Consider the following 27,421-nt stretch of genomic DNA (forward strand, 5'->3'; position numbering starts at 1 on the left):
AATTTCTCCTTATAGTTTTATCAGTTTTTACTTCAAGTATTTTGAAGCTGTTATTAGGATTTTTGTGTCCTCGTGCCGAATTGACTCCTTTAGCATTGTGAAATAATCTTTATCCCTGACAAAGGGATTGCTCTGAAATCTACTTTGCCTGATTTTCTTAATTTTTTTTTATTGGGGTATAGTTGTCTTACAATGTTGTTAGTTTCTACTGTACAGCGAAGTGGAGTTCCCTGTGCTATACAGCAGGTTCAGATTAGTTATCTATTTTATACATATTAGTGTGTATATGTCAATCCCAATCTCCCAATTCATCTCCCCCTACCCCTGCTGCTTTGCCCACTTGGTGTCCATACATTTGCTCTCTACATCTGTGTCTCTATTTCTGCCCTGCAAACCGGTTCATCTGTACCAGTTTGCCTGCTATTAATATAGCCACTCCTGCTTTCTTTTGATTGGTGTTAATATGGTATATCTTTCTCTACCCTTTTACTTTTAATCTGTCCTTTATTTTCTACATGTGGTTTTTGTTGGTAGCATATAGTTGGGACTTGTTTTTTTATCCAATCTGACAAGTTCTGCCTTTTAATTGAGGTATTTAGAATATTTATCTTTAAATCTCTTGAAAAGATAATTGGCTGTTTAAGCAAAAATAGTAAGTGTGCAGCTTATAGCATATGTAGATGTAGAATGTGAGGCCCCAACAGCACAAAGGCAAGAAGAGAGAAATAGAAGTTTTTCATTGTAAGGTTCTTAAACTGTATGTCATGTGGTATATCACTTGAATGTAGACGGGTATGTTAAAGATGTATATACTATAACCCTAAAGCAATCACTGAAATAAAAGAGTTACAACTAATAAGCCAACAAAAGCGATAAAAGGGAATCATGAAAAAAATACTCAATCTAAAAGAAAGTAGAAAAAGAAGAAAAAAATAACAAAGAACAAATGGTACAAATAGAAAACAAATAGCAAGATGATAGATTGAATCTAACCATATCAATAATTACATTAAATGTAAATGTTCTAAACACCCTGATTAAATGGTAATGATCGTCAGATTAGGTAAAAGAGCATATGAAACACTCATCAGGTACTCAGATAAGTACCTTACATAGTCTCACTAAGTCCTCTTTTTTTCTTTTAATTTATTTAAATTTATTTTTGGCTGTGTTGGGTCTTTGTTGCTGCACGTGGGCTTTCTCAAGTTGTGGCGAGTGGGGGCTACTCTTCGTTGCGGTGCGCAGGATTCTCATTGTGATGGCTTCTCTTGTTGCGGAGCATGGGCTCTAGGCACATGGGCTTCAGTAGTTGTGGCATAAGGGCTCAGTAGTTGTGGCTCACGGGCTCTAAAGCACAAGCTTGGCAGTTGTGGCGCATGGGCTTAGTTTCTCCGCGGCATGTGGGATCCTCCCAGACTACGGCTCAAACATGTGTCCCCTGCATTGGCAGGTGGATTCCCAACCACTGCACCACCACGGAAGCCCTCATTTAGGTCCTCTTAACAATCATGAGGTTATCATCATGTCCTCATTTCAAATATTTAACAAATGAGCCTCAGAGAGGTTAAGTAACTTCTCCAAGTAGCAAAGCAGGGAATCACACTTGGGCACTGCAGAGTGCTAGTAAGCCTGTATGTAATACTTGCTTCCTTCCCCTCCCTCCAATTCAACAGCACTGAGTACCTGCTACATGGAGGAACTGTCCCAGGAGCTGTGCCACAGGACAACTCTGATGACTGTTTGGGATGAAATCCAGCTTAACCAACTGAGTGACCACAGGCTGTGTATTATACTTCCTTAAGCTTTAGTCTCCTCATTTGTAAAATGGAATTAAACATACCTGCCTCATAGTGTTGTTGCGATGATAGATTCAGAAAGTCCAGTGGATAGTGTGTGTCACGTGGGGGTGGTGAACTGCTTTTGGTACTTTAACCTGCATCCTGCAGATGACACAAGAAATATCAATTGGTACAATTCCATGTAAAAACCAAAATAGTATTAGAGAAGAGTGACATTCACTGTCTTCCTGTTTGACCTGCAGCACTACAGAAATAGACCATAGAGGTCTCATTTTTAACTTCCAGCATTATATGAAGTTTGGGTTTCTTCTTTGAGAATCTTAGCAATGCAATGAATCAGTCTTCTTCTAGAGAAACCTTTCAACTCAACTATTATATTTATGAATTAATTTTGTTTTCCTGGAGTAAAAGTGTCAATCTTATTTGTTTTTCAGATTAAGGGGTTTAGATTCCTTACACTTTCACTTTCATACTGGACACCTATACTGGGGACCTGGAAGGAATAACTTCAACTTAGATTGTATTAATATTATTATAACAATAATTTAAAAAAAGAATGTACACAAGTATTATCTTATATCTGATATATTAATATAGAAATTAAAAAGTCAAAATGCAGTCCTGGGAGTTAAGCAGACAAAAAAATAAAAAACAAAACAATTAAACCACATATAATTCCAGCATCACACAGAACCTTTAAATATATTTTCTTTCAAAAGAGAAAATCAATTAAAAAAATTGTTTAGATACAACATGACTGTCAGCAGAGCAGGAAGCCAATCAGTCTTTCAATATCATAGCACTGCTTTTCCAAGTAAATAACTGAAAGACACAAAATTTCAAAGATCTTTTATTCAAAATTCTCCATCTAGGAGAAAAGATATATAACAATGTGCACACATGCTTTAATAACTTATTTCACTGTACAACTTGCATCCCATACAATGGTACAATAAATCAGCAAAAGAAAATAATTAGCACTTAAATAATCTATCATGTAAATAGCACTGAATACAGCGTTCAACAAGGTGGAATCTGTACATTTTTTCATGACTGAGCCAGAGCATCTGTCAATCTAGTTGAGTATGTGTCTAAAAATCGAGATGTCTACACCTTTATTAGTGATGTGAAAGGCTATTAGGACCTATGTTGGTTTGGGTTAAATTTGGCGGGCGAGGGCAGAGGGGCTCTATCACTTTTATCCCTTTCTTATAAATACTTTTTCTCTTTAAGTTACTTCCACAGTTTTAAATAAAAATATATTTTATGCTTGTGTATACTATTTTGTCAATACTGTTCTAGCACAGAATTATGTTACTTGGTTATTTTATAGCTAGCAAAATGGTCCAAGCACATTAAGGAAACAAAAGAAATTGACCACTTAGTTCTGCCAAAGTAGCACCTAGTAAAATAGCATGTCAGTAACGTTTCTCCTGCTAGTCCTCCTACGATGCAGGCAAAGAGACGTGGCAACAACTTCAAAAACATGGGCAGAAATTTAAGGAAGAAGATACTATTCTTGTTCCTGAAAAAAAATCTTACTAGTTAGTATTTCTCTATTGCATTTAATAATCTCAGAGTTATAATGACTGCTAAATCAAAGGAAGACTATACAAGAGGAAAACAAGATAAAAATGAGAGACTAGTGAAATCTGAACTTCTTCCAAGAGATTATATTTTCCAAGAAAAACAAAAGGCACAGGAGGTATACATTTCAATTTGGCTCAAAAATAATGAAAATTAACTGAAAAACTTGGCAATAACTACTGAAACATAAAATCCAATTCTCTACATTTTCTGTGACAGAGCTCAACAAACAAACAGAAAAACACCCTGATTGTGGTTCACCATAATCGGGACTATACATACTGCCTGACGTTTCTACACAGACTGAATCCCAAGGACTAAGTCTGCAAAGTAGGATCGAACAATTGATTTCAATAAAACATCTGCTTGATCAATATTTTCCTTCTAAAACTTAACCTATGTTCAAGCTAACTTCCTTTTGTGGAACTGAAATGATTTGAACGCTCTAATTTTTAGCTGATTGTAGAAGTATTACAGTAATCCCCCAAACCAAGGAACACCAAGAGATGGAAAGTCAACTAGTATTATATCTGTGAAAGCTAACTCAGATTTCACTTGGATACTTGTAAACCATGAATCATAAGTTTCAAAAAACAGTAGCTGTGGTCAAGTTTATATCCTATATCTTTAAAAGATAGCAATAATATTTATTATAATTGTAAACATACGTCTGTCTCCCAAGAGAGCACATCTAGGAAAAGGTGCATTTATTGTAACTGCACCTAACATCCCCTTACAGGCTTTCTGTGACAACTGCAGTGTAACTATCATTTGCTGAGCAGGACTCTAGGGCATAACCCGAGGGAACCATGTCTCCCAATACCACGGAGCTACTTTACCAGCAATTATGATCGGGACGCAATATTAACAAGTTACACATTTAAAAAGTCATTAGAACATCTCGTTCTTGGACACTAGTATAGAAAGGTCTTCCAAAGATAAAGGAATGGAGGCCTGGTTTAATTTTCTCAGCTAGAGCCATTATTATGTTAAGATCGCCCTCTGCTGTTAAATCAAGGTCTATCTTCAGGTTCCGAAGCGATTTAAAGGGCTTTTTCCCCTTCTGCCTACAAATAATAATAAAAAAGAAATTATAATACAGAAAATGTCCAAAGGGAACAAAACAAAAGCAACGTATGAAGGTTTTTCTTCCATTTAGGAGTCTGACTTACGTATCATCTTCTATATATTTTATTAGTGTCAAGGCTTTTCTGTGAAGGACGAGCAGAAACTGTGCAAGGAAAGTACTCCTGAGAGATAGACCGGGTTTCAAATGAAAGACCTGCAGGATAATGAAGCGTTTTTATAAATAATTTGCCCCGTTCTACTTATACACAGCATGTTTCTGTCTCAGCGCTGACAGTGCCTGGCAGATAACTCACGTTAGAGCAGCTAACCACTTCCACAGATGCACCCTGACACACAGGAGGAGGTGGAGGTACGGGTCTAGGAGTGATCTAACAGTTCTGTTTATCTTTAAGAACTGACTCAAATTTTTCCTTCTGCCTTAGACTATATTCGTGTTCATTTTATTTATTATTAAAAATCATGATATAAGTTACTTCTAGCTGTGTTATTTAAGTTTTCTCTGCCCACATCTTCAAATAAAATTGGAGCTACCAGAGGTGAGCCATGCTTAGACTATGGGGTTTTTTAATTAATTAATTTATTTATTTATTTTTGGCTGTGTTGGGTCTTTGTTGCTGTGCGCGGGCTTTCTCTAGTTGCGCTGAGCGGGGGGTACTCTTCGTTGCGGTGCTCGGGCTTCTCATCGTGGTGGCTTGTCTTTGTTGCGGAGTATGGGCTCTAGGTGCGCGGGATTCAGTAGTTGCGGCTCGCGGGCTCTAGAGCGCAGGCTCAGTAGTTGTGGCGCACGGGCTTAGTTGCTCCATGGCATGTGGGATCTTCCTGGACCAGGGTTCGAACCCATGTCCCCTGTGTTGGCAGGCGAATTCTTTACCACTGCGCCACCAGGAAAGTCCTAGACTATGGTTTTGAGATATTCATATTTTTCTATTCTGGGGGGGTGGGGGTACATGTGTAGTGGTAGAAAGATTTTACTTCTGCTTGGGAAGCATGGAATTACATGACTTGGAATTATCCTTGAACTTTGCAATATGTCACAGACCACAGACCTGGATCCAAAATTCCTAGTCAACCTAACGATTATGTTATTTCAAAGCTACATCTATGACACTATTTCTTGGCCTGATCCCCAGAAAGATAATTATGACAAATCTCTGTTACCTTAAGAAATAAGACCCATATAATCTAAAATTTTCTTCAAAATCTAGATTTTTTTCAAAGGAATGAGACAATAAAGATGCTATCATGTAAATAAGTTTTAAAGACATTTTTTGCTCAATTAAGGCAAATAAACATTTGTACAATATCCCCCTTACCAAAAGAAAACACCCTTGGGATATAAGTTAGTGCTTAGAATTAAAACATTTATTATTTGAACTGGGGGATGCTGCATCTTTAATTGTTAATATACAGGCTACTCCCCTCTAACAATTCAGAAGAAAAATAATTTTGACACTTTAGAAAGATCAGAGACTCTACAAAAGGACTTAATTCTAAATTATATTATAGGCAGTGTGGGATATATTGAAAAAGAAAACATGTCATACCATTCACTCTGACAATCTCAGGTTTAACATTTACCTGATCCAGGAAGGCTTTTACTAGAGTGTCTCTGTGTAAGACATCTTGAAAAATATTCCTATGAAGAAAACAGGACAAATGTTGAAATGATTTCCACAACCTCTCACACCAGCCAATAAATTAAATTCTTAGAAGTGGGATTATAAACATATTTATAAGAATTAGATATATATATTTGAAAATATAAAATACATACTCATTTTAACGCAAGGATACATTTGTCTATTACTGGAGTTTGTCAGGCCACAAAGTAATTATTTTCTCTTAAATAGTATAAGCAGTCCCAGGAAGGGTATGTATGTATCTATCATACACATTATAAAAAAATACCAATTGCCTTAGGCAATTAATAAATATAATTACCAATTCCTGCCATCTCAAAAATATAGAACAGCAACAAAAATAAACACATACCACTACCACCAAAAACCAAAACAAAATAAAAGGTTAACTTCACATACTAATAACTTCTAATAAGCAGTTTAGGAAGAAAAAAGGTAAGAGGACGAATGCTGGGAAACATTCAGGTGGGATTAAGGAACACACACAGATGGTTATCTGCAACGTCTTGATCACTGGGTTTGTATCCACAAGCCCATCATCTGGCAAGTAACATGAATCAGCTACCTAAGAAAATGTTAGCTACACTGGCAATGAGCAGAGTAAGAAGTTAAGTTGTAATTCACACTGGAGATAATGTTTATCTACCACACAACCTAGGATATAGTAGGTTCTTAAAAAAGACTGTCCCTTTCCCAACCCTCTTTGATCTTTTCTCTTCTTCCTTCCCTTTCCTTGCCTTCTACTTCCCTAAGGAATTTACTGGGATGCTAGGCTATACTCAAGTCAGAGGGTAATATAACATTTACTAAGGTAAGCAATTTTTAACTGAAAAGAAAGACTGAAAATAGTAGGGATCATCATATAACTGACAGGAGTAGCAGGGAGGGAGGTGTGTGCGCAGAGGTAATAGGAAAGTACCTAAAATTTCCTAGTTTTAGCAGATGGGTGTTCCCTACTACAGAAGAAGGAAACTCAGGAGGGGGAAAAATCAGCATTTCACAATTACTGGCTGTCCAACTGGTGGCCAGTGTGGGCACTGACAACAACCTTTCTCTGGCTTTGGAGAGAGAATTCAGCTATTTAAGTCTAGTGTTCTGAATGTATCTGTTTCATAAATTGCTTGTATTGGTCATATGTGAATTAGGTGAAGCAAAGCGTTAAAAAATTCCCCCAAAAGCGCTCTCCAGGAGCCCACCAAAAAATAGAAAAAAAAAACCCCAAACACTTTAGGAAAGAAGAAAATGCTTGAAGGATCAGATTAATTTTGAGAATTCTGACACGTGTGCCAAAATTACCTATATGTGAAAACTTCGGGACCTGAAATTCTTATTGTTTTGTTTTCTAAACCAATTCCCCTAAATCTTTCAAAGGACTCAACAAGAACACCAGAGAGCTGGGAAAAGCTGGGTCCTAATGAAGCCATCTTTCTGCACCTAGAGACACACGAGGCTGGGGATTCCTTGGACATGGTGTTTTCTTACTATGCTTTTGGGCAACACCTTCTGTATGACTATTGGTGCTTCACATGTCTGTTGCCTCAGCTCAAAATTTTTCTTCAAGACACAGGACAAGGTTGCTTGCTCCAATTTTACTGCTGCCTTATACACTCAAACCTGGATTATACTAGTTAACATTTATTGAGCACATTCTATGTGGCAGGCATTTTAAACTGATTAAAGAGAACCATGATAGTATACTACAATTTCTTTTCCTGATTTCAGAACATCACTTAAGTGTTTTATAATTCAGATTTATCATCTTTTTTTTTCTAGTTGAGTCCACATTCAACATGTTATTATCATTACTTTTTTTCTTGTTAATTTACTGATCAGACTTTATGGTAAGAAATGAATAACACAATATAAAATGCAAAGTAAAAGAATGCTCTATTAATATATTTTGACAGTTTTGCCATATTTTATATTTATATATCAAGGAAAAACCTTAGCACCAAGTACTGCGCCTAGGGGCTCAATATACATTTATTAAATAAATACTTAAATACTTATTTTTAAGGACTAATCTAACCTATCTTATGGGAAACACAATTATATTAAGAAAAGCTGACATTTAAGAAAAAACGCTTGATTAACCAAATACTTCTTCCAGTATAATTCTCCTAGTAATGTTTCTTTCCTTTTAAACAACAAATTGTTTGTTTTCTTTCTACTCATAAAAGATACAGTTTCCTAATATTGCTTAATGACAATATCAAAAAGCAAGGCACGACATACAAATCAGGAGTGAAGCTTTCGTCCGTGTAGATGATGGTATCCTGAGCCATGTCTTCTTCTGAAGTGGCTCTCCAGAATGCTGCCAGCTCTGATCTCATGTATCTACGCTGATTATAAATATGTTCGTGACAGGGTGGCATCTGCTTGACAGTGTTGACGTCCACATCTATGTGTGTGGTGGGATAGGGCGCGTACATGACTTGCCGGAAGGGAAGCACAAAGCTTCCAGTTGAATCCTGTTATAAACGAAAAGAAAATTTACTGAGAGAGGAACCAAGATGGCGGAGTAGAAGGATGTGCTCTCACTCCCTCTTGCGAGAACACCGGAATCACAACTAACTGCTGGACAATCATCGACAGGAAGACACTGGAACTCATCAAAAAGGATACCCACATCCAAAGACAAAGGAGAAGCCACAATGTGACAGTAGGAGGGGCGCAATCACAGTAAAATCAAATCCCGTAACTGCTGGGTGGGTGACTCACAGACCGGAGAACACTTAGACCACAGAAGTCCACCCACTGGAGTGAAGGTTCTGAGCCCCACGTCAGGCTTCCCAACCTGGGGGTCCGGCAACAGGAGGAGGAATTCCTAGAGAATCAGACTTTGAAGCCTACTGGGATTTGATTGCAGGACTTTGACAGAACTGGGGGAAACAGAGACTGCACTCTTGGAGGGCACCCACAAAGTAGTGTGCACATCAGGACCGAGGGGTAAGGGGCAGTGACCCCAGGGGAGACTGAACCGGACCTACCTGTTAGTGTTGGAGGGTCTCCTGCAGAGGTGGGGGGTGGCTGTGGCTCACCGTGGGGACAAGGACACTGGGAACAGAAGTTCTGGGAAGTACTCCTTGGCGTGAGCCCTCCCAGAGTCTGCCATTAGCCCCACCAAAGAGCCCAGGTAGGCTCCAGTGTTGGGTTGCCTCAGGCCAAACAACCAACAGGGAGGGAACCCAGCCCCTCAGCAGTCCGGTGGATTAAAGTTTTACTGAGTTCTGCCCACCAGAGCAACAGTCAGCTCTACCCACCACCAGTCCTTCCCATCAAGCCTCTTAGATAGCCTCATCCACCAGAGGGCACACAGCAGAAGCAAGAAGAACTACAGTCCTGCAGCCTGTGGAACAAAAACCACATTCACAGAAAGACAGACAAGATGAAAAGGCAGAGGGCTATGTACCAGATGAAGGAACAAGATAAAACCTCAGAAAAAGAAAATTTACTGTCTTTTACGCCAAAAGGTACGAAGAGCTATCTTTTAATTAAAAAAAAACAACTGGCTTTAACTTAGCAAATACAGCTCTAGAAATTTATCCTGGACAATGAATCATGATTGTGTGCCAAATTCCAGTGATGTGTGTGTTACAGCACTGGGTTAGATAGTAAAACGCCAGAAACAACCTAAGTATCCAAAAAGAGAAGTGATTAAATAAATAAAAATGTTTTATTGTTTAGCTGCTAAAAATTAAGTTGCCAATGTTTATGTGTTCATATTGAAAGATGTTCACAATACAGTGTGAAAAAGGAAGTTAAAACATGCGGAGTATAATCTAATTTTTTGGGGGGGAGGGGAAGATATGAAAAAAACACTAACAGAAGAAAAAAAGACCAGAAAGATATATGCCAAATATTAACAGGGGTTATTCATTGGATTATGAGATTACAAGTGACTTTTTACATTCTTCTTGATTATCCATATATTCTGTTAAGTCTCAATGAATATGTATTTCTACAGTAAGTAAAAAATGTACTTCTTTCCAGGTATAGTCACTTGGGTAGCCAGCTGACATATAACAAGTACCTATTGTTATAATGTCAAAGTATTCTCTGGGAAGCTATACAATTTAAACTTGCGTGGAAAACTCTTAACAAATATTTTTTCATTAAATTATAGTTTCAAGTTTTCCACTATGCATTTGGTATAGGTCCCTTTTAGGGATAAAATTATACAATAAATGAGATGATGCTGAGGAAATAAAAGTACTAAGTACCTTATTATGCCTTTGATAGGAGAAGTTCTAATTTTCAGATTTGTACAATTCAAATCAAAAATGAGTTCCATTTAAGTAGTTTCTGTATTTAAACAACACTATTATTCTCAGCTCAGAGCACGCACATTATTGAAAATGTAAAAGCTGAAAATAATTTTTATTTGCAACAATTTTTAGTATTTTTTTCTTTCATTTTACTATGCCTATATCCTCAAGAAAGCATTCACTCTGAGAGACTCACATAGCCATTAGGAAATCTACTTCTTCGCACCTTTGACTATAATTGAAACATCAATAACAGATTCAATAAAGTGAAGAACAATTCCCCATAATTACTGAAAATAATTGCTAATTTATCTGTTTTGCTCCTTGAAGAGCAGACTCAAGTAAATAAAGGAAAAATATAAAATAATTTTTTCTTTTGTATATATGTGTGTGTATACACACACACACATACATACATCCAGGAATTGCTTGAGTCCTGTACACTGTTTCAAGATAGGAAGCAGCTTAACATTTTTTTCAATAAATGAATATGGTACTTTAAACATAAAATGGTAACACAAAAATTCAAATCCGTTCAGTAAAAAATGAAATGTTCCCATTTAGTTATGGAACCTGATTCAAGCACATATTAAAAAAAAAAAATCCTGAGGCCAGAGAGGCAGCTACAGGAAACCAGAGAGAAACACAAAGAAAGCTATTCTGTGATGTTTCACAGATACTAACTATAAATTCATATGACATATACTCCATGTTCAGACCTGTGTAAAGGAAGTCAGCTCCTTGGCATATAAACATGAGACACATTAAATGCTAATGTTCAAAATATATGTATAAAGATTCTCAAAAATGATTTAAAAAAATTGGGTTCGGGCTTCCCTGGTGGCGCAGTGGTTGAGAGTTCGCCTGCCGATGCAGGGGACATGGGTTCATGCCCCGGTCCGGGAAGATCCCACATGCCGCAGAGCGGCTAGGCCCGTGAGCCATGGCCGCTGAGCCTGTGCGTCTGGAGACTGTTGCTCCGCAACGGGAGAGGCCACAACAGTGAGAGGCCCGTGTACCGCAAAAACAAAACAAAACAAAACAAAAAATTGGGTTCACCCATGATAAATGGAAACTATACCTTTAGTAGGCCTTGTACAAAGAGCCCTGACTCGTATTTAAATGATGATTCTGCTTCACATAATCTGGAGCATTTTCTCTCTGCTGGAGTCAGAAAAAGGCATAATGTTCTTACTATCTGTAAGTGAAAATATTTTAGCATTAAAATATGAAGTAAAAAGGTCACTGGTTTGCTTATGAAAGAGATCTGAATAGAAATTTCAATTGTTATTGTCAATAAAATCTATTCTGAGAAATAAGTATTCCATAGTCACCTGGAATAGTCTACGGGATATCACACTTGTTGCTTAAAATAGGTATTCTGTGGTCAAGTAAGTTTGGGAAATGTTAGTAAATTTATTGTATGGTATCTCAAAACCTTTAACATTTGAATACATATTGTGACTCTCCAGGTGACTGAAACAATATGCAGACTTTTTCAAACTTACTTGACCATGGAACCCTTATTCCTAATCTTATATTAGGAAATAATGACCTAATATAATTATTGATTGTATCTCCACCCAGCAACAAGTGTATTTCAAACAAGTAAACCGTTTGGACGAGAAAACTAAATGCAGTTAAATCAAGGAGAATTATGGCTTCTGTTAATAGTTCTATACGTAAAATCCCATTACAATGAATATCTAAGTGTCTAACTCCTTCAACAGAATGAGAATTAATTCCTTCAAATTTAATTTAAAACAAGCAAGCCATTGGTTGGGGATTAGAAACCTGTCATTCTAGCAGGATTTGATCATAGTTCTATTAGGAAAAATAAAAAGCCATCTAACTACCTTGGAATTCAGACTATATTCAGAGTTTTTATATTAGAGCAGTGGTTTTCAAACTAGTGATGGCAACCTTTTCTTAAATTAAAAAGAGAAAAGATAAAAGAGAAGTTATTAAGCTAGAAGAGGATATGGGATGAGAAAAATGTTTGAAAAACAGAGCCCCAACCATAGAGGCTTTCTCCCTCCAAGAAGCAACTGGGAAGGCCCTGTGGAACCTGAAGGCTTTGGAGGACACAAATTGAAAGCTACCTTCCTTGGGTAACAGAAATAATAATAAGTCACTAGATGCAATATAATAACAGAGGTAAGCTAACCTGTCATAAATGGTTGTACCAGAAATATAATTTTGGTAAATCAAGGGTCAAGTAATTATACAGGGTAGCTTATTATATTACAGAAAAAAATTATAAATATATTTGTCAAGCAAATAATCATTCCTAATATATTTCCTGTGTAAAACTTAGAAAAATTAGGTTTGCTTAAATTGATAGATATGTGCACTTTTCTCTCTCTAATTAATCATCAGTGAAGAAAAGTACAAAATTCCTTAGTTTATTACCTAATGCTTGGAAAGGTAACTGTTCATTAATTATTTATTAACTCATATAGCACTAAAACAAATGGTCACAAATGTTACTGAATAAGATATAACCTCCATCGATCACTTAATAGCAATAGGTCCCTAAAAGGAATAGATTTAGGGGGAAAAGCAAGATAGTGAAATCAAGATGAATGATCAGATACCATTTCTTTGTAATTAGTACCAAAAGTACATGGCTATCTTCACATTTATTAAAGATAACGTTAGGAAATAGAAGACAAATATTTTTAAAAACATCTGACCTTAAAATATTCTCAAAACCATTTATACAGTACTGAGACAAGTATTTATGAATTACCACAATGAAACTGATAAATGACTTCCTATTCAAACAGTTTACTTTAAACTCATTTTTGCCACAGGGTGTCACAGTAATTTGGTCAGATTATATTGCCTCCTTATACTATTAGATCATCTTGATGGCAACCTAACCTTTAAATTACAATCCATAATATGTTAGCAGTTTTAAAAAGTCAGATCGTTTGCTGGTTTATAAAATAAATTACCTTATTTACTTTCTCCGCACTGCTACCTACTACAACAGAACAGCCACACGTCTGCAAGTGGGAGCTGATGGCACTATAAATTGAAAAAAAAAAAAAAAAAGATTAAAAACACTGACTGTAAAACAATTTCACAAACTAAAAAAAAAAATAATAAAGTGAGCTTCAAATAACTCTGAATAGCTTTACATGATGAACACCAAAACTCTGATTATAACGTCATCTTTTATTTCTATAGTACTTTGCATTTTCCACCACATGCCTCTCACAGATTCTATTTGAACCTTAAAACAATGCAGTTAGTAAAATATTACCATTTTATCGTGGAAGAAACTGAGGTGTAGAGAGGTTAAGTGGTTAATTTAAAGTCAAATGGGATTAAAAATAACATGAATGGCTGACACTGATCAGAATCAGGACTAAAGAGCTCCTGATTCAAGCCATGTAAGGCCTGGAGATTAAACAAACTCACACCTCTAAGACTCCATCATGCACCTAAAGGAGAAGACTGTAGACATAAAAGCAAATACTTTATCCTTTCACTCCTTATTTTTTAAAATAAAATTTTGTGATAATCTGTAATTGTAAAGAAACACTCAAGTAGGAGATGAGATTATACACGTAGACGCAGTACTCAGTTAAGGGACTTAGCACATAGGTACTCAATAAATACTGGCTATTATTATTGTTATTATCATTTTCTTAGAAGAAATATAAATAGAAAATGTAAGCTATTAGCTATTATTATGTGCTTATATGTGCCATGCACTGTTTTAAATGCTTAATATGATTTATCTCACTCAAGGCTTACAACAATCCTATGAAGTAGGTACTACTAATATTCCCATTTTATAAATGAGGTAATGGAGGAACAGAGAGTTCAGGTGGCTTGCCCAGGGTTACACAGCAGTAAGCCAGAAGTCTGGTTTTAGAGCTCACACTTTTAAGCACTGAAATCTGTTGTAAAATGGAAAGGATCAGTACAAATATGAATAATTTTCTTTTCTAGGCCGAAATAAGTCTATCCACAATGCAACTTAATTTGAAAGGATTCTTAGTTTCAGCTTTAATGAGAAGAAAAACAAGAGACCGGAACCAAACAAGGGTCCAAGAATTCTTGCCTGAGTACTACGGAAATTCAGCTTCTTTAAATATTAAATAGAGTAACATCAAATATATCATAGGCATGTGATAAGTAAAGAAGTAACACAAAACTAAGCAATAGTTCAAATATGCATTTTTGACCCCAGAATAATGAAGGTAGGCATTCTGTTATTTTCTTCCTTCCCAATTTTGTCACAGGTGAGCGTAAGATTTGCATCTGCTTCACCCAGCTTTTACAAAAAGAAACAAAATTCTTACTTGAGAAGAAAGCCTTCATGACAACTGTCACCAATATCATCATCATTGAGAACTGTATCAGCTATCTAAAATGAACCAAAAAAAAAAAATTTATTCTGTCTGTAACAAAACGCTGAAATAACACTTTTAATAGACAAGTTTTCTGAAGTCTAGGCTCAATATAACACACTGCCCTCATTTCTGAGCATCACAAATCCCCATAAAACAATCTGTGTGCATCACTATAAACTTGCAGAACAAATGATGTGAAAGCTGGTCAGACAGCTTAAGCAACAATGTTTACAAGAACAATTTCCTCTTCTGAGCTGTCACAATCAGGAGACACACCTTAATTACCAAGTCAGGGAGCAACAAAAATAGTTTCCTAAAGATTTCTCTATACATGCATAGTGTGTAATTCCTAATGTCCTCAACAAATGAATGATTAAGGAAATCAGATTAGTGAAGGTGAGTGAACTTCCATTAACTGCCAGTGATTCGTACACTGCTTTGTTACAAAAAGTACTGCATTAAATACTGACTGATTCTCTAAGGTCTGAAATTCTCCTGCTTAGGAAATGCAAAAGTGGAGAAATTAACTTCATGAATTTAATTTTATCATATTACCATTACTGACCAAAAAGCCTCTGGCCATAAAATTCAGGGTTTTAAGTGTGTTTGTTAAAGTGGCTAATAATTCATATGAACAGTATCTATGACAAAAAAATGTATATTACTAAAATTAGAATATTACTAATATACATCATAGTAATATCCTATTTAACATTACAAGTGAGAACTTACATCTATTTCTTCAGGGACACTGTGGGATTTCATAGATGAGAGCAGTTCCATGACAGGAATTACCTCTCCAGTAAGCATTGGAATAATACTCTGACCCTGCATAAAAAAGTAAAATGAGGTGAAGAAAAATCACAAAATATAGGATAACGTGGGCAATAAAAAACTGAAAGCAAAGAATAACACCCTTTGATAGAAATACTTGATAACTTGTTCAAACAGCCCCAAACAAGTCTACTACTCCAAAATATTTCTATTTCTAAAGGATTTACATGCTGTTTAAAACTCCTTTTCATTCTTCCAGGAATAATTTTCTTTTTTTCTATTTTTTTTTGGCTGCACCATGCGACATGCGGGATCTTTGTTCCCCAACCAGGGATCGAACCCGTACCCCCTGCATTGGGAGCACGAAGACTTTTTTGTTGTTGTTAATTAAATATCTTTATTACGGGAAAGTTTCCCATATCCCATAGTATGCCTAGAATATGTTACTCATTAAAAGTATACAGTTTTGTTTTCTTTTTTTACTGGGGCTACAGTTGTTTTGCAATGTTGTGGGAGCATGGAATCTTAACCACTGAATCGCCAGGGAAATCCCAGGAATAATTTTCTTTAGTCAGAATGGAATCATTGGTTTATCATTTACACAAAATAATTAAATCACCACACCAAATTTAGAAAGGTTCTCCTTTGAAATTTTATTTGAGATATAAGAACTTTTGTTAATCAAAGGTCACTGATGCATTTTACATTAAAAATAAGGAAAGCCAAGCATAAAAAGGCTTTGAAATCCTTAGCAGATAACTCAGTAGTAAAGTGTGAATCAATACTCAATCTCAGGACTTCCCTGGTGGTCCAGTGGTTGGGATTTCGCCTTCCAATGCAGAGGGTGCAGGTTCGATCCCTGGTCATGGAGCTAGGATCCCACATGCCTCGCGGCCAAAAAACCAAAACATAAAACAGAAGCAGTGTTGTAACAAATTCAATAAAGACTTTAAAATTGGTCCACATCAAAAAAAAAAAAATCTTAAAAAAACCCCTCAATCTCTACATTCATAATAAGGTATAATCTACCCAAATGCAAATCAAAGTCATAACATATATTTTTAAGAATCAATAAAGCAGACACATTTCCTTCAGTGTTCTTTCAAGGTAATGCTACTACTTATTACACCTCAAAGATGTAATTTTAAAACCTGCAGTTTCTAGAATGAAATTGAAAATTCAGTACAGAACACCACACACATAAAGTGTCTCAAATACGGGTGCTCCCTCATTTATTCACTGCCACCACCACTCCCCCAAAATGTTTTGCCCATCCTGAATATGGAAACTTTTAGAGGCAGATGAAATTGTCATATGTCTATCAATTTTTAGCTACGCATGTTTTAAAATCACCTATTATTTAAGATCTAACAATAAAACTTTCCCCCTCATTCACGTTTTATGAAATGATTATATTCAAACTCTTTACATGCATATTCAAATTAGAACCTGTCATCCTTGCAGTCAGTCCATTTTTTGAGTGACCAAACCTAGTTTTCAGAGCCCCTTATCATATAAGTTGCTTCAGAATTTAAATGTGATGCTGTCTCTGGAAATTTTATCCTAATAGGCCCCCTTGCATCACACAGGAGGTTTTATTATGTTTTTTAAAAAAAAATCCATCCTGTAGTAACTTACAAACATAAAACCACTCATTGTTTTTGCTTTTCAAAGTAACTTTTTAAATGTCTGCTTACAATTACAACAATCAACACATGCAATTCAAGAAGATTAATAACTGAAGCTGCTTCCTTGTAAAATGATTTTACCAGATGACAGCTATAAGCATCTAAAACTAGCACTGATTAAAGTTGTTTTAGACTAAGTATCATCCTCAAACAGTATTTATTGTTCAAAATAAAGTCACTGCAAGCACATGATATGAGATTTGCAAGAACTCGATTATCAGGTGACTCCTCCTTTTCAGAAAGGATAGTTATGGGAAAATACCTTCCCTTAGGTGTAGGCATATATAGTATGTCATACACAGCATCTCAGACATTTATCATCATAAGCAAATGGCTATGCTCATTGAAGCTTAACAACAATGACAAATCCTAGATGGCTGAACACAGAAGAGGCTCTAAAAGAAAATGCTTCCAGTTATTTCCTCCTTGGACTTCTCTAACTTGAACTTTTCAGCAGGTGAACGTTTCCCCTTTAAAAACCTCCAAGTTTGTCCAAGTATACTTTCCTCCTGACATAGAAGGGATAGGATAACATTTTCAAGAAAAGCCCTTAAACGAGAAATAAACCTAAATGTTAATAGTGGTCAACTTTATAAGTACAGGTTTCTGGTTTGAAAAAAAATCCCAGAAAAAGTAGAATTTTACTGGGTCTTAAATTTCGTTATGTTCAGATAACTCTACTAGTTACTCCGTAACTAGCAGGTACATCTAGAAGTCGGTGAAATTCATCCCATTCCTTGGCACCCTGCTTACTGACCAGCAAGCAAAGGCTGGGCTTCTCTGAGTAAAGAGAAACATTTCCTTGTAAGTCTTAGAACTCGCCCCATAATTACCTCCTTCTGACTTTTGTAAAAGTTATTTACAAAAGTACAAACTTAACAATTTTGTAAAGAAGATCATTTTATAGGGTTTTGTATTTCCCTTGTTCATGTTCCTGTATTTTGACAAACTTTTAGAAAAAGTTATTGTTTAAAATATCATTTGTCTCAGGCAGGCTAAAGAGAACCAGGGAGAAGGCTTGTTTAGACTGGAGTTTTAACAGAGGAGCAAGGAGGGTGGCCAGAAGCAATGAAAGTAAAAGCAAAGAACACTTTTTCCTTTGGGGATTCGCCTTCCAAATGCCTCTGCCCTAGGCTGAAATGTTTGCAATTAATTTCCATAAGGGAAGCCATACCCTTGCAATCATGCTTCTCAAACCCTGGTGCCTGCTCCCTAAGGATGTTCAAAACCATGGGATAAACACAGCATGTTTTCCTGGAGACTTGATACCACTGGAAGCCCAAGTGGTAAGAAGGTGAGGAATATCACCGGCAAACTGTAATATTAGAACAAAAAGATATATCACGGAATAAAATGTAAACTGCATGAGTTTTAAAGATACAACACGAGACTTCAAAGAAATATTATGCTTAGAGCTGTGTCTGTACCCCCAGATACTTTAGGGGCACTCACTCTCCTGTTACAACTACTTCTGTGGAAATCTTTGAGAAGCAATACCTTAAAAAAAAAATAAAACTCATATAGAATTTAAAATTTTTACTATGAACAAGTTATTCAAAACTTATCCCATGCAAACAGAAAAAAAGGGAAGCAAAATATTAATTTGTGGATGCAATTATTATTATCCTTTACTTATTTAACTCTTCAGGTCTAAGATATGGAAATTTTCATCCAGTTTATTCCATTTATCTCCATAAAGATTCTGTTCGTGCTCAGGCTCACTCTGTCAAACTAGTATGTCTTCAAGGCCTTAACAGAAGCAGCCCTTAGCTTTATACAGACATATGTAGTGGGTTTGGCAGTGTCTTGTAATATGCAATCTGCACCTTACCTGATCTTCCATTCTCTCTGTGCCTTCCAAGACGATCTTCTGGACATTTTCTTGCCTTTCCTGAGAGAGAGAAAATTCATTAAAATAAAAAAAAAACACAACATTTTGATACTTGTTTATTTTTCACAATACAGTTAAATGGCAGACATCTTCTTGGGTAATTTAGTTCATGGGAACAACATGTTCCACTTTAGGGCAAAAAAAAAACGGGGGGGATTAACCCAACAAATCCATGCTCTCACAGACAATACGAAATAAAATAAAAACACCCTTTTTATCTGCAGTTAAAAACAGATAATGTGACAGAAAGAGTCAATGTAACATCTGTGTAGTTTCACAAAGGAAACTGATGATTTGTACTTTTCAAATTAGATAAGATCCCGACGAATCTAGTGACTATACAGCTTCCAGATTTTAAATGATTTTCATAAGCATGTGAGAAGAAAGGCGGCAAGCCTGCAAACACAGTAAAAAAACTCTTCTTTTAAAAGATACTATTTTTCCTTACTATTTGGTAAAAGCCTTATAAAATCAGTAAGGCTTTAGTGGACTTCCATGTTAGTATCAAACTGCAAAGCAGAAAGGAGAATTAAATTTGTTCTTCTCATCTGCCAAAATTACAGTATATGGAAATATAATTATCATTATATATTAAACTATAAGATTAGGGGACAACAATGATTTCCTCTACCTCAATCTACAAAATTAAAAGGAATATCTCCTGAAAACCATTTGGTCCAACGTCTTCATTTTACAAATTGGGAACTTGGCAAAGAAATTAAAGGGACCAAAGGTTATTTGGGCAAAGGCTTATAAAACTATTGTTCTGAACTGCTTACACCCACACAGTGGTAAGTGAAAGACAGGGTCATGCAATGCAGAAACAAAAAGCTTTTAGAGTCAAAGGCTCCCAAGACAAATCCAGACTCTAAAACTTATGTTTCCTTATTTCTCTAAGCTTTGGCTTTCTATTTACAATGTGAAGCTATCATCTCCTACTTTGCAGAGTTAGAAGACCACAGACATCAGCCTAAGATCTACCGGTACCTAATAGGGTAGAAGCAAATAACAGCTCCTGTTTGAACTTAATTGCATATAATTTCTAAAAATTAGATAAAAATGTATCAGGAGGTAAACTTTCAGTAGCTAGGTTGGCATGCTTAATACGCTTCCAAACCCACTCACCTTGTGCATCCATATCCTTCCCTTCCGGATAATGTGTGTTAATCTATCCACACACACTCTGTGAAGTGGGAGATAGAAACTCAGCTCCGTCTGGGGAAGTATAATTGATAGTCCATAGGTGCTCCTATCCCCATTCCAGTTTCCATCGAAGATTAATGACACAATAATTACTCCTTTTTCAGACAAGACAAAAAACTTTACGTCTATCGCCCCACTCTCTGCATTTCGAAGGATTTCTCCATTGAGGGTATGGTTGGCAAGAAAAGTTATTTCTCCATCGCTTAGAAGTAACTGTTCTGTCTTTGGAGCCCAGATGTGCCTTACTCTAGGACCAAGAATATTGTCCCAGTAAGCAAAGGTTGCTGCTAATAAAGGGGATTCACCACTTAAAGCAATCTCTGTCTTGGCAACAGCTGGAGAAGGTGGTGGACAGAGAGTCGACATCACTGCATCCCAACTGTCACATTATCCAAAAGCTCCAAGGTTATCTAAACAATGACAAACAAAACGAGTGATTAGGTTCAGCGATTTTAAGCCATCCATCAAAAACGCATATTTTGGGACTGACATATATACACTACTATATATAAAATAGATAACTAATAAGAACCTACTGTACAGCACAGGGAACTCTACTCAGTACTCTGTAATGACCTATATGGGAAAAGAATCTAAGAAAGAGTGGATATATGTATATGTATAACTGGTTCACTTTGCTGTACAGCAGAAACACAACATTGTAAATCAATTTTACAAAAGAAATAAAGGGCATTCTAAGGTCAAAAAAACCCCAAACCCTCAAATGATTTACGTATATGTGGTTTTCTCCTCTTCAGTCAAAACGATTTGGAAGCATGTCTCCTACATGAAAGAGACATTAAACTAGCATGGCGGGTGCATATTAAGTGTTTGCGATATGATGATAATGTACTACCATACATAGTAACATGCCACTTATATTCAGGGCATACACTTAGAAATCCAAAATAATAATGGCCTTAAAAAAAGCCTCTGAACATTAATATAAACTATTATATACTAAAGCTCATAGAACAGATCCTCACTGTTTCTAAACATCCAGCCTATATGCAATTCTAATATGATTGGATATTTGGTTCCTAAACCATAGGAACTAAAGAGAAACAAACTGAGAAAGGGAGGGCTCAGCTAGAGACCATGACACTTCTTGTGGGCTGAACTATGTCCCCCCAAAATATATGTTCAAGTCCTAATAACCCTCTGTATCTGTGAATGTGACCTTATTTGGAAATAGGTGTAATCAAGTTAAGATGGGGTCCTAATCCAATGGCTGGTGTCATTACAAGGAGAAAGATTTGGAGACACACAGACAGGGAAAACAGGGCCATGCGAAGATGAAGGCAGAAACTGGAGTGATGCAGCAACAAGCCATTAAAGTAATGTGAAGGATCGCTGGTAACTATCAGAAGCTAAGATGAGGCAAAGAACGATTCTTCCGTGGAAACTTTAGAGGAGCATGCTCCTGCCAACACCTTATTTCAGACTTCTAGCTTTCAGAACAGAGAGAGAATACATTTTCCTCATTTTTACATCACACAGTTTGTGGTACTTTACTACAGCAGTCCACACCTGACAGGAGAAAACCTTAAAAGCTGCTAAGAAAAGAAAAGAAAAAAAAAAAAGGCAAAAGCTTGCAAGAATACAACAATCTAGAACCATAAAAGAAAATAAGCAAAAAGTCCTCAATGCACTCAGTGATGCTCTTTGGGTAAAGCCCAATACTGGTGTTTAAAATGACAGATAAATACATTTAATATGCTATTCAAGACAGCAGCGTAGCCTTTTATCATTGCAAAGAGAGTTATACTAAACGGGTAAAAAAAGCTTTAGTTATTTAAAACATGTAGAGAACTAAATGATTGGATGGGCCCGGTCAACCTTTCAATCTACTGAGAAAACAGAGAAGAGGAACTGCCCAAGGTCACCAAGCCAGGCTGGAATCCAGGTCTCTTGTATATCTTAACCCACCCCATTGTATCACTCTGAAAGTGTACATTCAATGTGATGTTAATGTAAAATGAATCATTCCTGCCTAGTGTTAAAATTGAATACCTATGCATATTCAATACCAATTTCATTTAAACAAGTCTAAAATTGTGGAATCTATTCGTCATATAGTGGTAAAGGATAGTAGTTAATAATAGGTGAACTATGATATATCTATCTTTGCCTGTATGCTTGCTTTGGGAATTAACATTTTATCTGTAACTAAATTCATGTCAAAGTAAACCATTTTACTTAAAATAAAGAATTTGATCTACATCTTGTCAGAAGAGTTCAGAGACTGATGAAAAGCAAAAAAAAAAAAAAACCCAACAAAAACCGACTCTAATTTTAGAGTACTGTATGAGCACTTTTATCATGATGTCAAGAACAGTTATACAGTGCTTGGCAAAACGCTTTACAGTAGGTATGTGGATATGTGCAGAAATGGCTTAACACAAGAACAGTTCTTGTGTATTTTTTATTTTAGAAATTCACTTAGGAAATATTCACTTTTTTAATGTGTTATATCAATTTAATAGACTTAAGAGACTATACTGGGTATAAGTTGTATAGTTTGTTTAAAATATCCACTGTTATGGATACAATTTAAACAGTCAGTTTATAATGGCAGAATATAGGAACATAATCTGAATTGAAACTGTAATGATGTTATGATAATTAACAATAGCAAACTGGAGGCCAAGGAGACGAATTAAGTAAACACAGAGCTATAAAATTATATGGTAACATATTCTTCTTTTGTTCTTCCTTTTTGGATAAAAAAGGTGAATAACCATAAAGGCAATACTGCTACTCAAACATTTCATCATTATGTTGAAAATAAAAACACTTCCTTAAATGGAATTGAGCCCTGGAGCAAATATGGTTAGATTATGGGACAACTTTTTACCTGATTGTGAAAACTCAACTATTATAGACCACTAATTACATTCAATCTCATTGCTAGTATCATTAGAAAGAGAATAAGGGACAAAGGCTATGTTGAATTGTTTAGCTTTAAATCCTGCCAAAAGTCACAGAGGAGTACACTTAGGAGAGTAGTAAAATGAGTCTACTAACACTTAGAGTCATCATCTTTGGTAAAGACAATCCATACATACAGACATGGCTCAAAAAAATCAGTTCAAAACCAAGAGTCTTTTATCTATATATCTTATTTACATGCAGTGCTGGCTACACCAGACAGTTATCAAACAAAAGCCGTAAGAGTCTTTGAGGGAAGCCAGGATTCAAATTGGGTGACACAGTGGCTTGCCACACTCCTGTAAACAAAAAACAGAGTTCATGAGGATGTACCCAATATACTTCCTGAAAATCATCCAACATATGCAGATGTAAAGATTATACTAATTATCATCTGTTAAAACTGTTAGCACAGGGGTAGTTTTGAAGTTTTGCTTTTTCTTAAACCTTTGCTAAAAATCAGTCATCTCTTCTCTGATTGATATTTAGAAAGTTGGTTGGTCCACTGCTGTTGCAAATCAGAATTCAACCATCATAAGGCCCACACTTCTTGTAACCATGTTTTCTGTTTATTTTCTCCCAGCTCTAAGAGAAGCAGGATCCTAAACCAGCCCACCTTCCAAAACAGGAGCTGCCCAGACCAACTATTGACAGTGATCTGCTTGTAACACCAGATAGTTCGCAACACTTCAAGACTCAGAGGTTAAGTTCATCATATCACTATCAGGCCATCTCTCACAGCTCCAGTTTCTCAAATAGGCAGGCTAACCTACTACTCCTTAGAATTCCTTAATTAAAATAGAGCCCAAGGGCAGGCTTGAAAGATAGGCGTCTCCTCTGGTTTTCTCTCTCTCTGAAAGTAAATTCTGAACTGCTAACAGGGCCAAAGAAAGACACTATTTTATCAACTTTAAAAGGTGGGGAAAAAACACTTTAGCCCCCATGTAACTGTTTCCTTGGAGCAGGTTAGTCCTGGCATAGTGCACAGTCTGCAATGTGGTCTATCACTTCTCTTGTTTTTGTTTCATATGTGTAAAGAGAACAGGCATCATGAGGTAGTTTCCAACTGATTCAGGGCTCTCCTAGACTGCCAAGGTGCTGGCAACAGTGTCTGTGTCACATAACACCATCATACTTCAAGTATTCTGACTCCATATTATTAATTTCCCATATATTGTATTCTTGCTTCTGTGATGTTCCCTTTATGTTAAAAGTTTTCCAATGTCTAAGATCGTATCTAACAGTATTTTCCAATCTCTTTGTACAAATTAAAGTGCCGGATGTATTGTGCCCCCTTGCTCTGAATCACAAGAGAGATGAGAACAGTTTGAATTGAAATTTATCCACTGGCCACAACCAGACTGTTTTAACGAGAGCCTAACAAACTTCATTGTTTCTGAAAGGGCCATGTCTCTCGGGCAAGTGCATGACCTCCCGGTCTCCTGAATACAGAAGCCTGGTGGAGTTCACCGGGGCCAGTCAGACCCTGAATGGTCACAGCAGACGCGTAATCAGTGCACTTCTTTTTGCAACCGATACCATCAGTCAAGTGATGCCCAAGTCATAATGGTCAATTCTTTTAAGTAAGTCTGTGTATCCTTGGAGAAGTGAAGTAAGCAGGTCATGAACCACAGAACGGGAGCAAAAGACAGTCTAGAATTGCTGCCCAAATTTACAAGACAACAGCAATCCTTAGAAACTTCAACTTCTGTAGACTAGTAGTACTACCCCACGCCACGCCGCTTTATCCCCTCTCAGACCCCGACTTGGTACGGAGCAGCCGCGCGCCGCCCACCCTCTGGTTTTCCCCGGGCCAGGCCTCTCGGTGCCCGAGGCTCCTTTCCCTTGAGCCCGCGGCACAGGGGGTCCGACGGGTCCCTCTGAGTGTCACGCCGGGACCCCGAGAAAGAGCCAGCTCGGGGACTGTGGGCGGAAAAACGGACCGATCCCTATCCCTCTGCCTCTGCGCCGCCACTGCCAGAAAGCCCGGATGAAGGCAACTCCACTGGTCGCCGGGCTGAAATTCCCGATGCCGGCTTTCGATCAGGGAAGAGAGCGGCAAAGAGAGGACCAGCCGAGCAGAGCCTTGGCGAGAGCCTCCGCCGCCGCCCCCGCGCGGTCCAGGTACCCGGAGCCCAAACAGCCACCTACACGCCGGCTTCTCACTCACCTACGCGCCACCGCCTGCGCCTCCACCGCCTCCGCCGCCGCCGCCGCCGCCGCGGGCATAGAACCGCAACCGCAGTCCCGCCCCCGCGGCCCTGGCCCCGCCCCCGCGCGCGTTGCGTCCGCGAACCCGCTTCACGCCGTGGTCGTTTCCCGCCTTGTGCTCTTCTCCTGGTAAATTTTATCAGTTCTTTCCTCATTCACCCTTAGCGAATACTGTGAGAGCAAGGGGAGGAGAGAAAGGGCGGGAAAAACAAAGCCACACACCTCCTAAACACACCCCCTGCTCTCTCTAGGCCCCGCCCCCCAAGGAAGAAACCGGGCAGCAGGGATGGCTGACGCGTGAAGCGCCATCTTTCACGCGGGCGGAACAAGTCGCTGTTGCTGCACTACCGTTTCCTCGTGGGACACCGTAGGTACGCCTTGGTGTTTTCGAGATGCGATTATACGTAAACGCACGAGGTCTGCGCAAGGCGGGGTTCGGGGCGTACTTGCTCTGTCCCTTTGCTCAATGGCGCGGTCGGTAAATTTAGCGTAAGCTGATAACCAAGATAGTTCCGTTCTTAACGGGGAGGACTCCTGGGCCCCAAGAAAGCAAAGAAGAGTTGGTGGTTGTGAATGATTTTGTTTGTGCTTGGCAGGTAGCAGGCGCTCAACAAATATTTGATGAACGAATGGATTCGGTTTTTTTTTAATGACACAGTTCAGTACGCTGTAACTTCATCCCAAGCCTCGTTAGGTAATTTTCTTTCCCACGATATATAGTCATGACGATTTTGTCTTCTTTACATGTAAGCATTTTCTCAAGGATGATTTTCATGTCTTTAAACATTCTATAAGCTAGTTGCACAATGTGGATGAGTTGGGTGGGGTTTTTTTTTCACCTTTGAAAATGTACTTTATTGTTTTGTGATGTGCTGTAAGATTTTTTTTTTAATCTCCAGTTAAATCAGCCTTTTGGTCTGCAAGTGTATTTTCAGGTTATTCGCTACAGATGAGTGGCACTTAACATTTTTCATCTTTAAAAATCGCATAGGACATCTTTATCATTCAGAGGAAGAAATACACAAAATAACTCCCTCAAACCTATACCCTCTGCAGAAATAGACCCTTTACCTATGCTTTATGCTTATATCAAACACCAAAAAATCTACCATTTATCTAGTTCCTACTGTGTCTTTGGTATTATGCTTCTCAGCCTACATAAAGAATTACGCTCGGGGCTTCCCTGGTGGCGCAGTGGTTAAGAATCCGCCTGCCAATGCAGCAGACATGGGTTTGATCCCTGGTTTGGGAAGATCCCACATGCCACGGAGCAACTAAGCCCATGCACCACAACTAGTGAGCCTGCACTCTAGAGCCCACGAGCCCCAACTACTGAGCCCACGTGCTGCGACTACTGAAGCCCACCTGCCTAGAGCCGGTGCTTCACAACAAGAGAAGCCACTGCAATGAGAAGCCCGCGCACCACAAGGAAGAGGAGCCCCCGCTCGCCACAACTAGAGAAAGACCGCGTGCAGCAACAAAGACCCAACACAGCCAAAAATAAATAAATAAAATAAATAAATTAAAAAAAAGAATTACACTCAATCCTCCTAACACATTTAGAATATAGATATTATCATCCCTGTTTTACAGAGGATATGACCAAGGTTCAGAGAGATTATTTACCCAAAGCCACTTAGCTAGCTGATTCAGGCCAGTTTTGTGCAGTTCCAGAGCCCACTGGGTCCTGAGGACACCAGGCTGGTACTGAGTGGATGACAGCCTTTCTCAGAATACCTATGGGGGACAGTACCAACACCTCCAGTTCAGAGTAAGATTGGGACTCAGATTAAGTGCCTAAGAGAGGAATACAGTGCCAAGAACAGTTTTTCCTACTTCAAAATTCTGCCTAGGGACAAAATTTCCCTTGTCTCCAATTCTGGTTTTGTGCAATATCAACCCTAGAACAACTATGCTTCCTAAGAGAGAATCAAACACCAAGGTCTAAATTCTGCATGACCATGAGAATA

The 27,421-nt window shown here is 37.6% G+C and overlaps 1 protein-coding gene across 2 annotated transcripts; it reads right to left on the minus strand.

Annotated features, from left to right (window-relative positions):
• Positions 1-2,627: 2,627 nt before the first annotated feature.
• C9orf72 (C9orf72-SMCR8 complex subunit) lies at positions 2,628-25,525 on the minus strand. 2 transcript variants are annotated; one of them, XM_060155182.1, is made up of 11 exons: positions 25,411-25,525; positions 20,232-20,719; positions 19,047-19,106; positions 15,486-15,581; positions 14,703-14,767; positions 13,344-13,416; positions 11,465-11,581; positions 8,351-8,586; positions 6,054-6,111; positions 4,559-4,668; positions 2,628-4,453 (listed from the first exon to the last, which is right to left on the minus strand). In XM_060155182.1, the coding sequence occupies exons 2-11, from the start codon at positions 20,673-20,675 to the stop codon at positions 4,267-4,269; spliced, it is 1,446 nt and encodes a 481-aa protein (XP_060011165.1). In that variant the 5' UTR covers positions 20,676-20,719; positions 25,411-25,525; the 3' UTR covers positions 2,628-4,266. The 2 variants fall into 2 exon arrangements, with proteins under 2 accessions (XP_060011165.1, XP_060011166.1); XM_060155183.1 differs by lacking the exon at positions 11,465-11,581.
• Positions 25,526-27,421: the final 1,896 nt, after the last annotated feature.

Source organism: Lagenorhynchus albirostris, chromosome 7 (assembly GCF_949774975.1).
Source record: "Lagenorhynchus albirostris chromosome 7, mLagAlb1.1, whole genome shotgun sequence".
NCBI classification, from domain to species: domain Eukaryota; kingdom Metazoa; phylum Chordata; class Mammalia; order Artiodactyla; family Delphinidae; genus Lagenorhynchus; species Lagenorhynchus albirostris.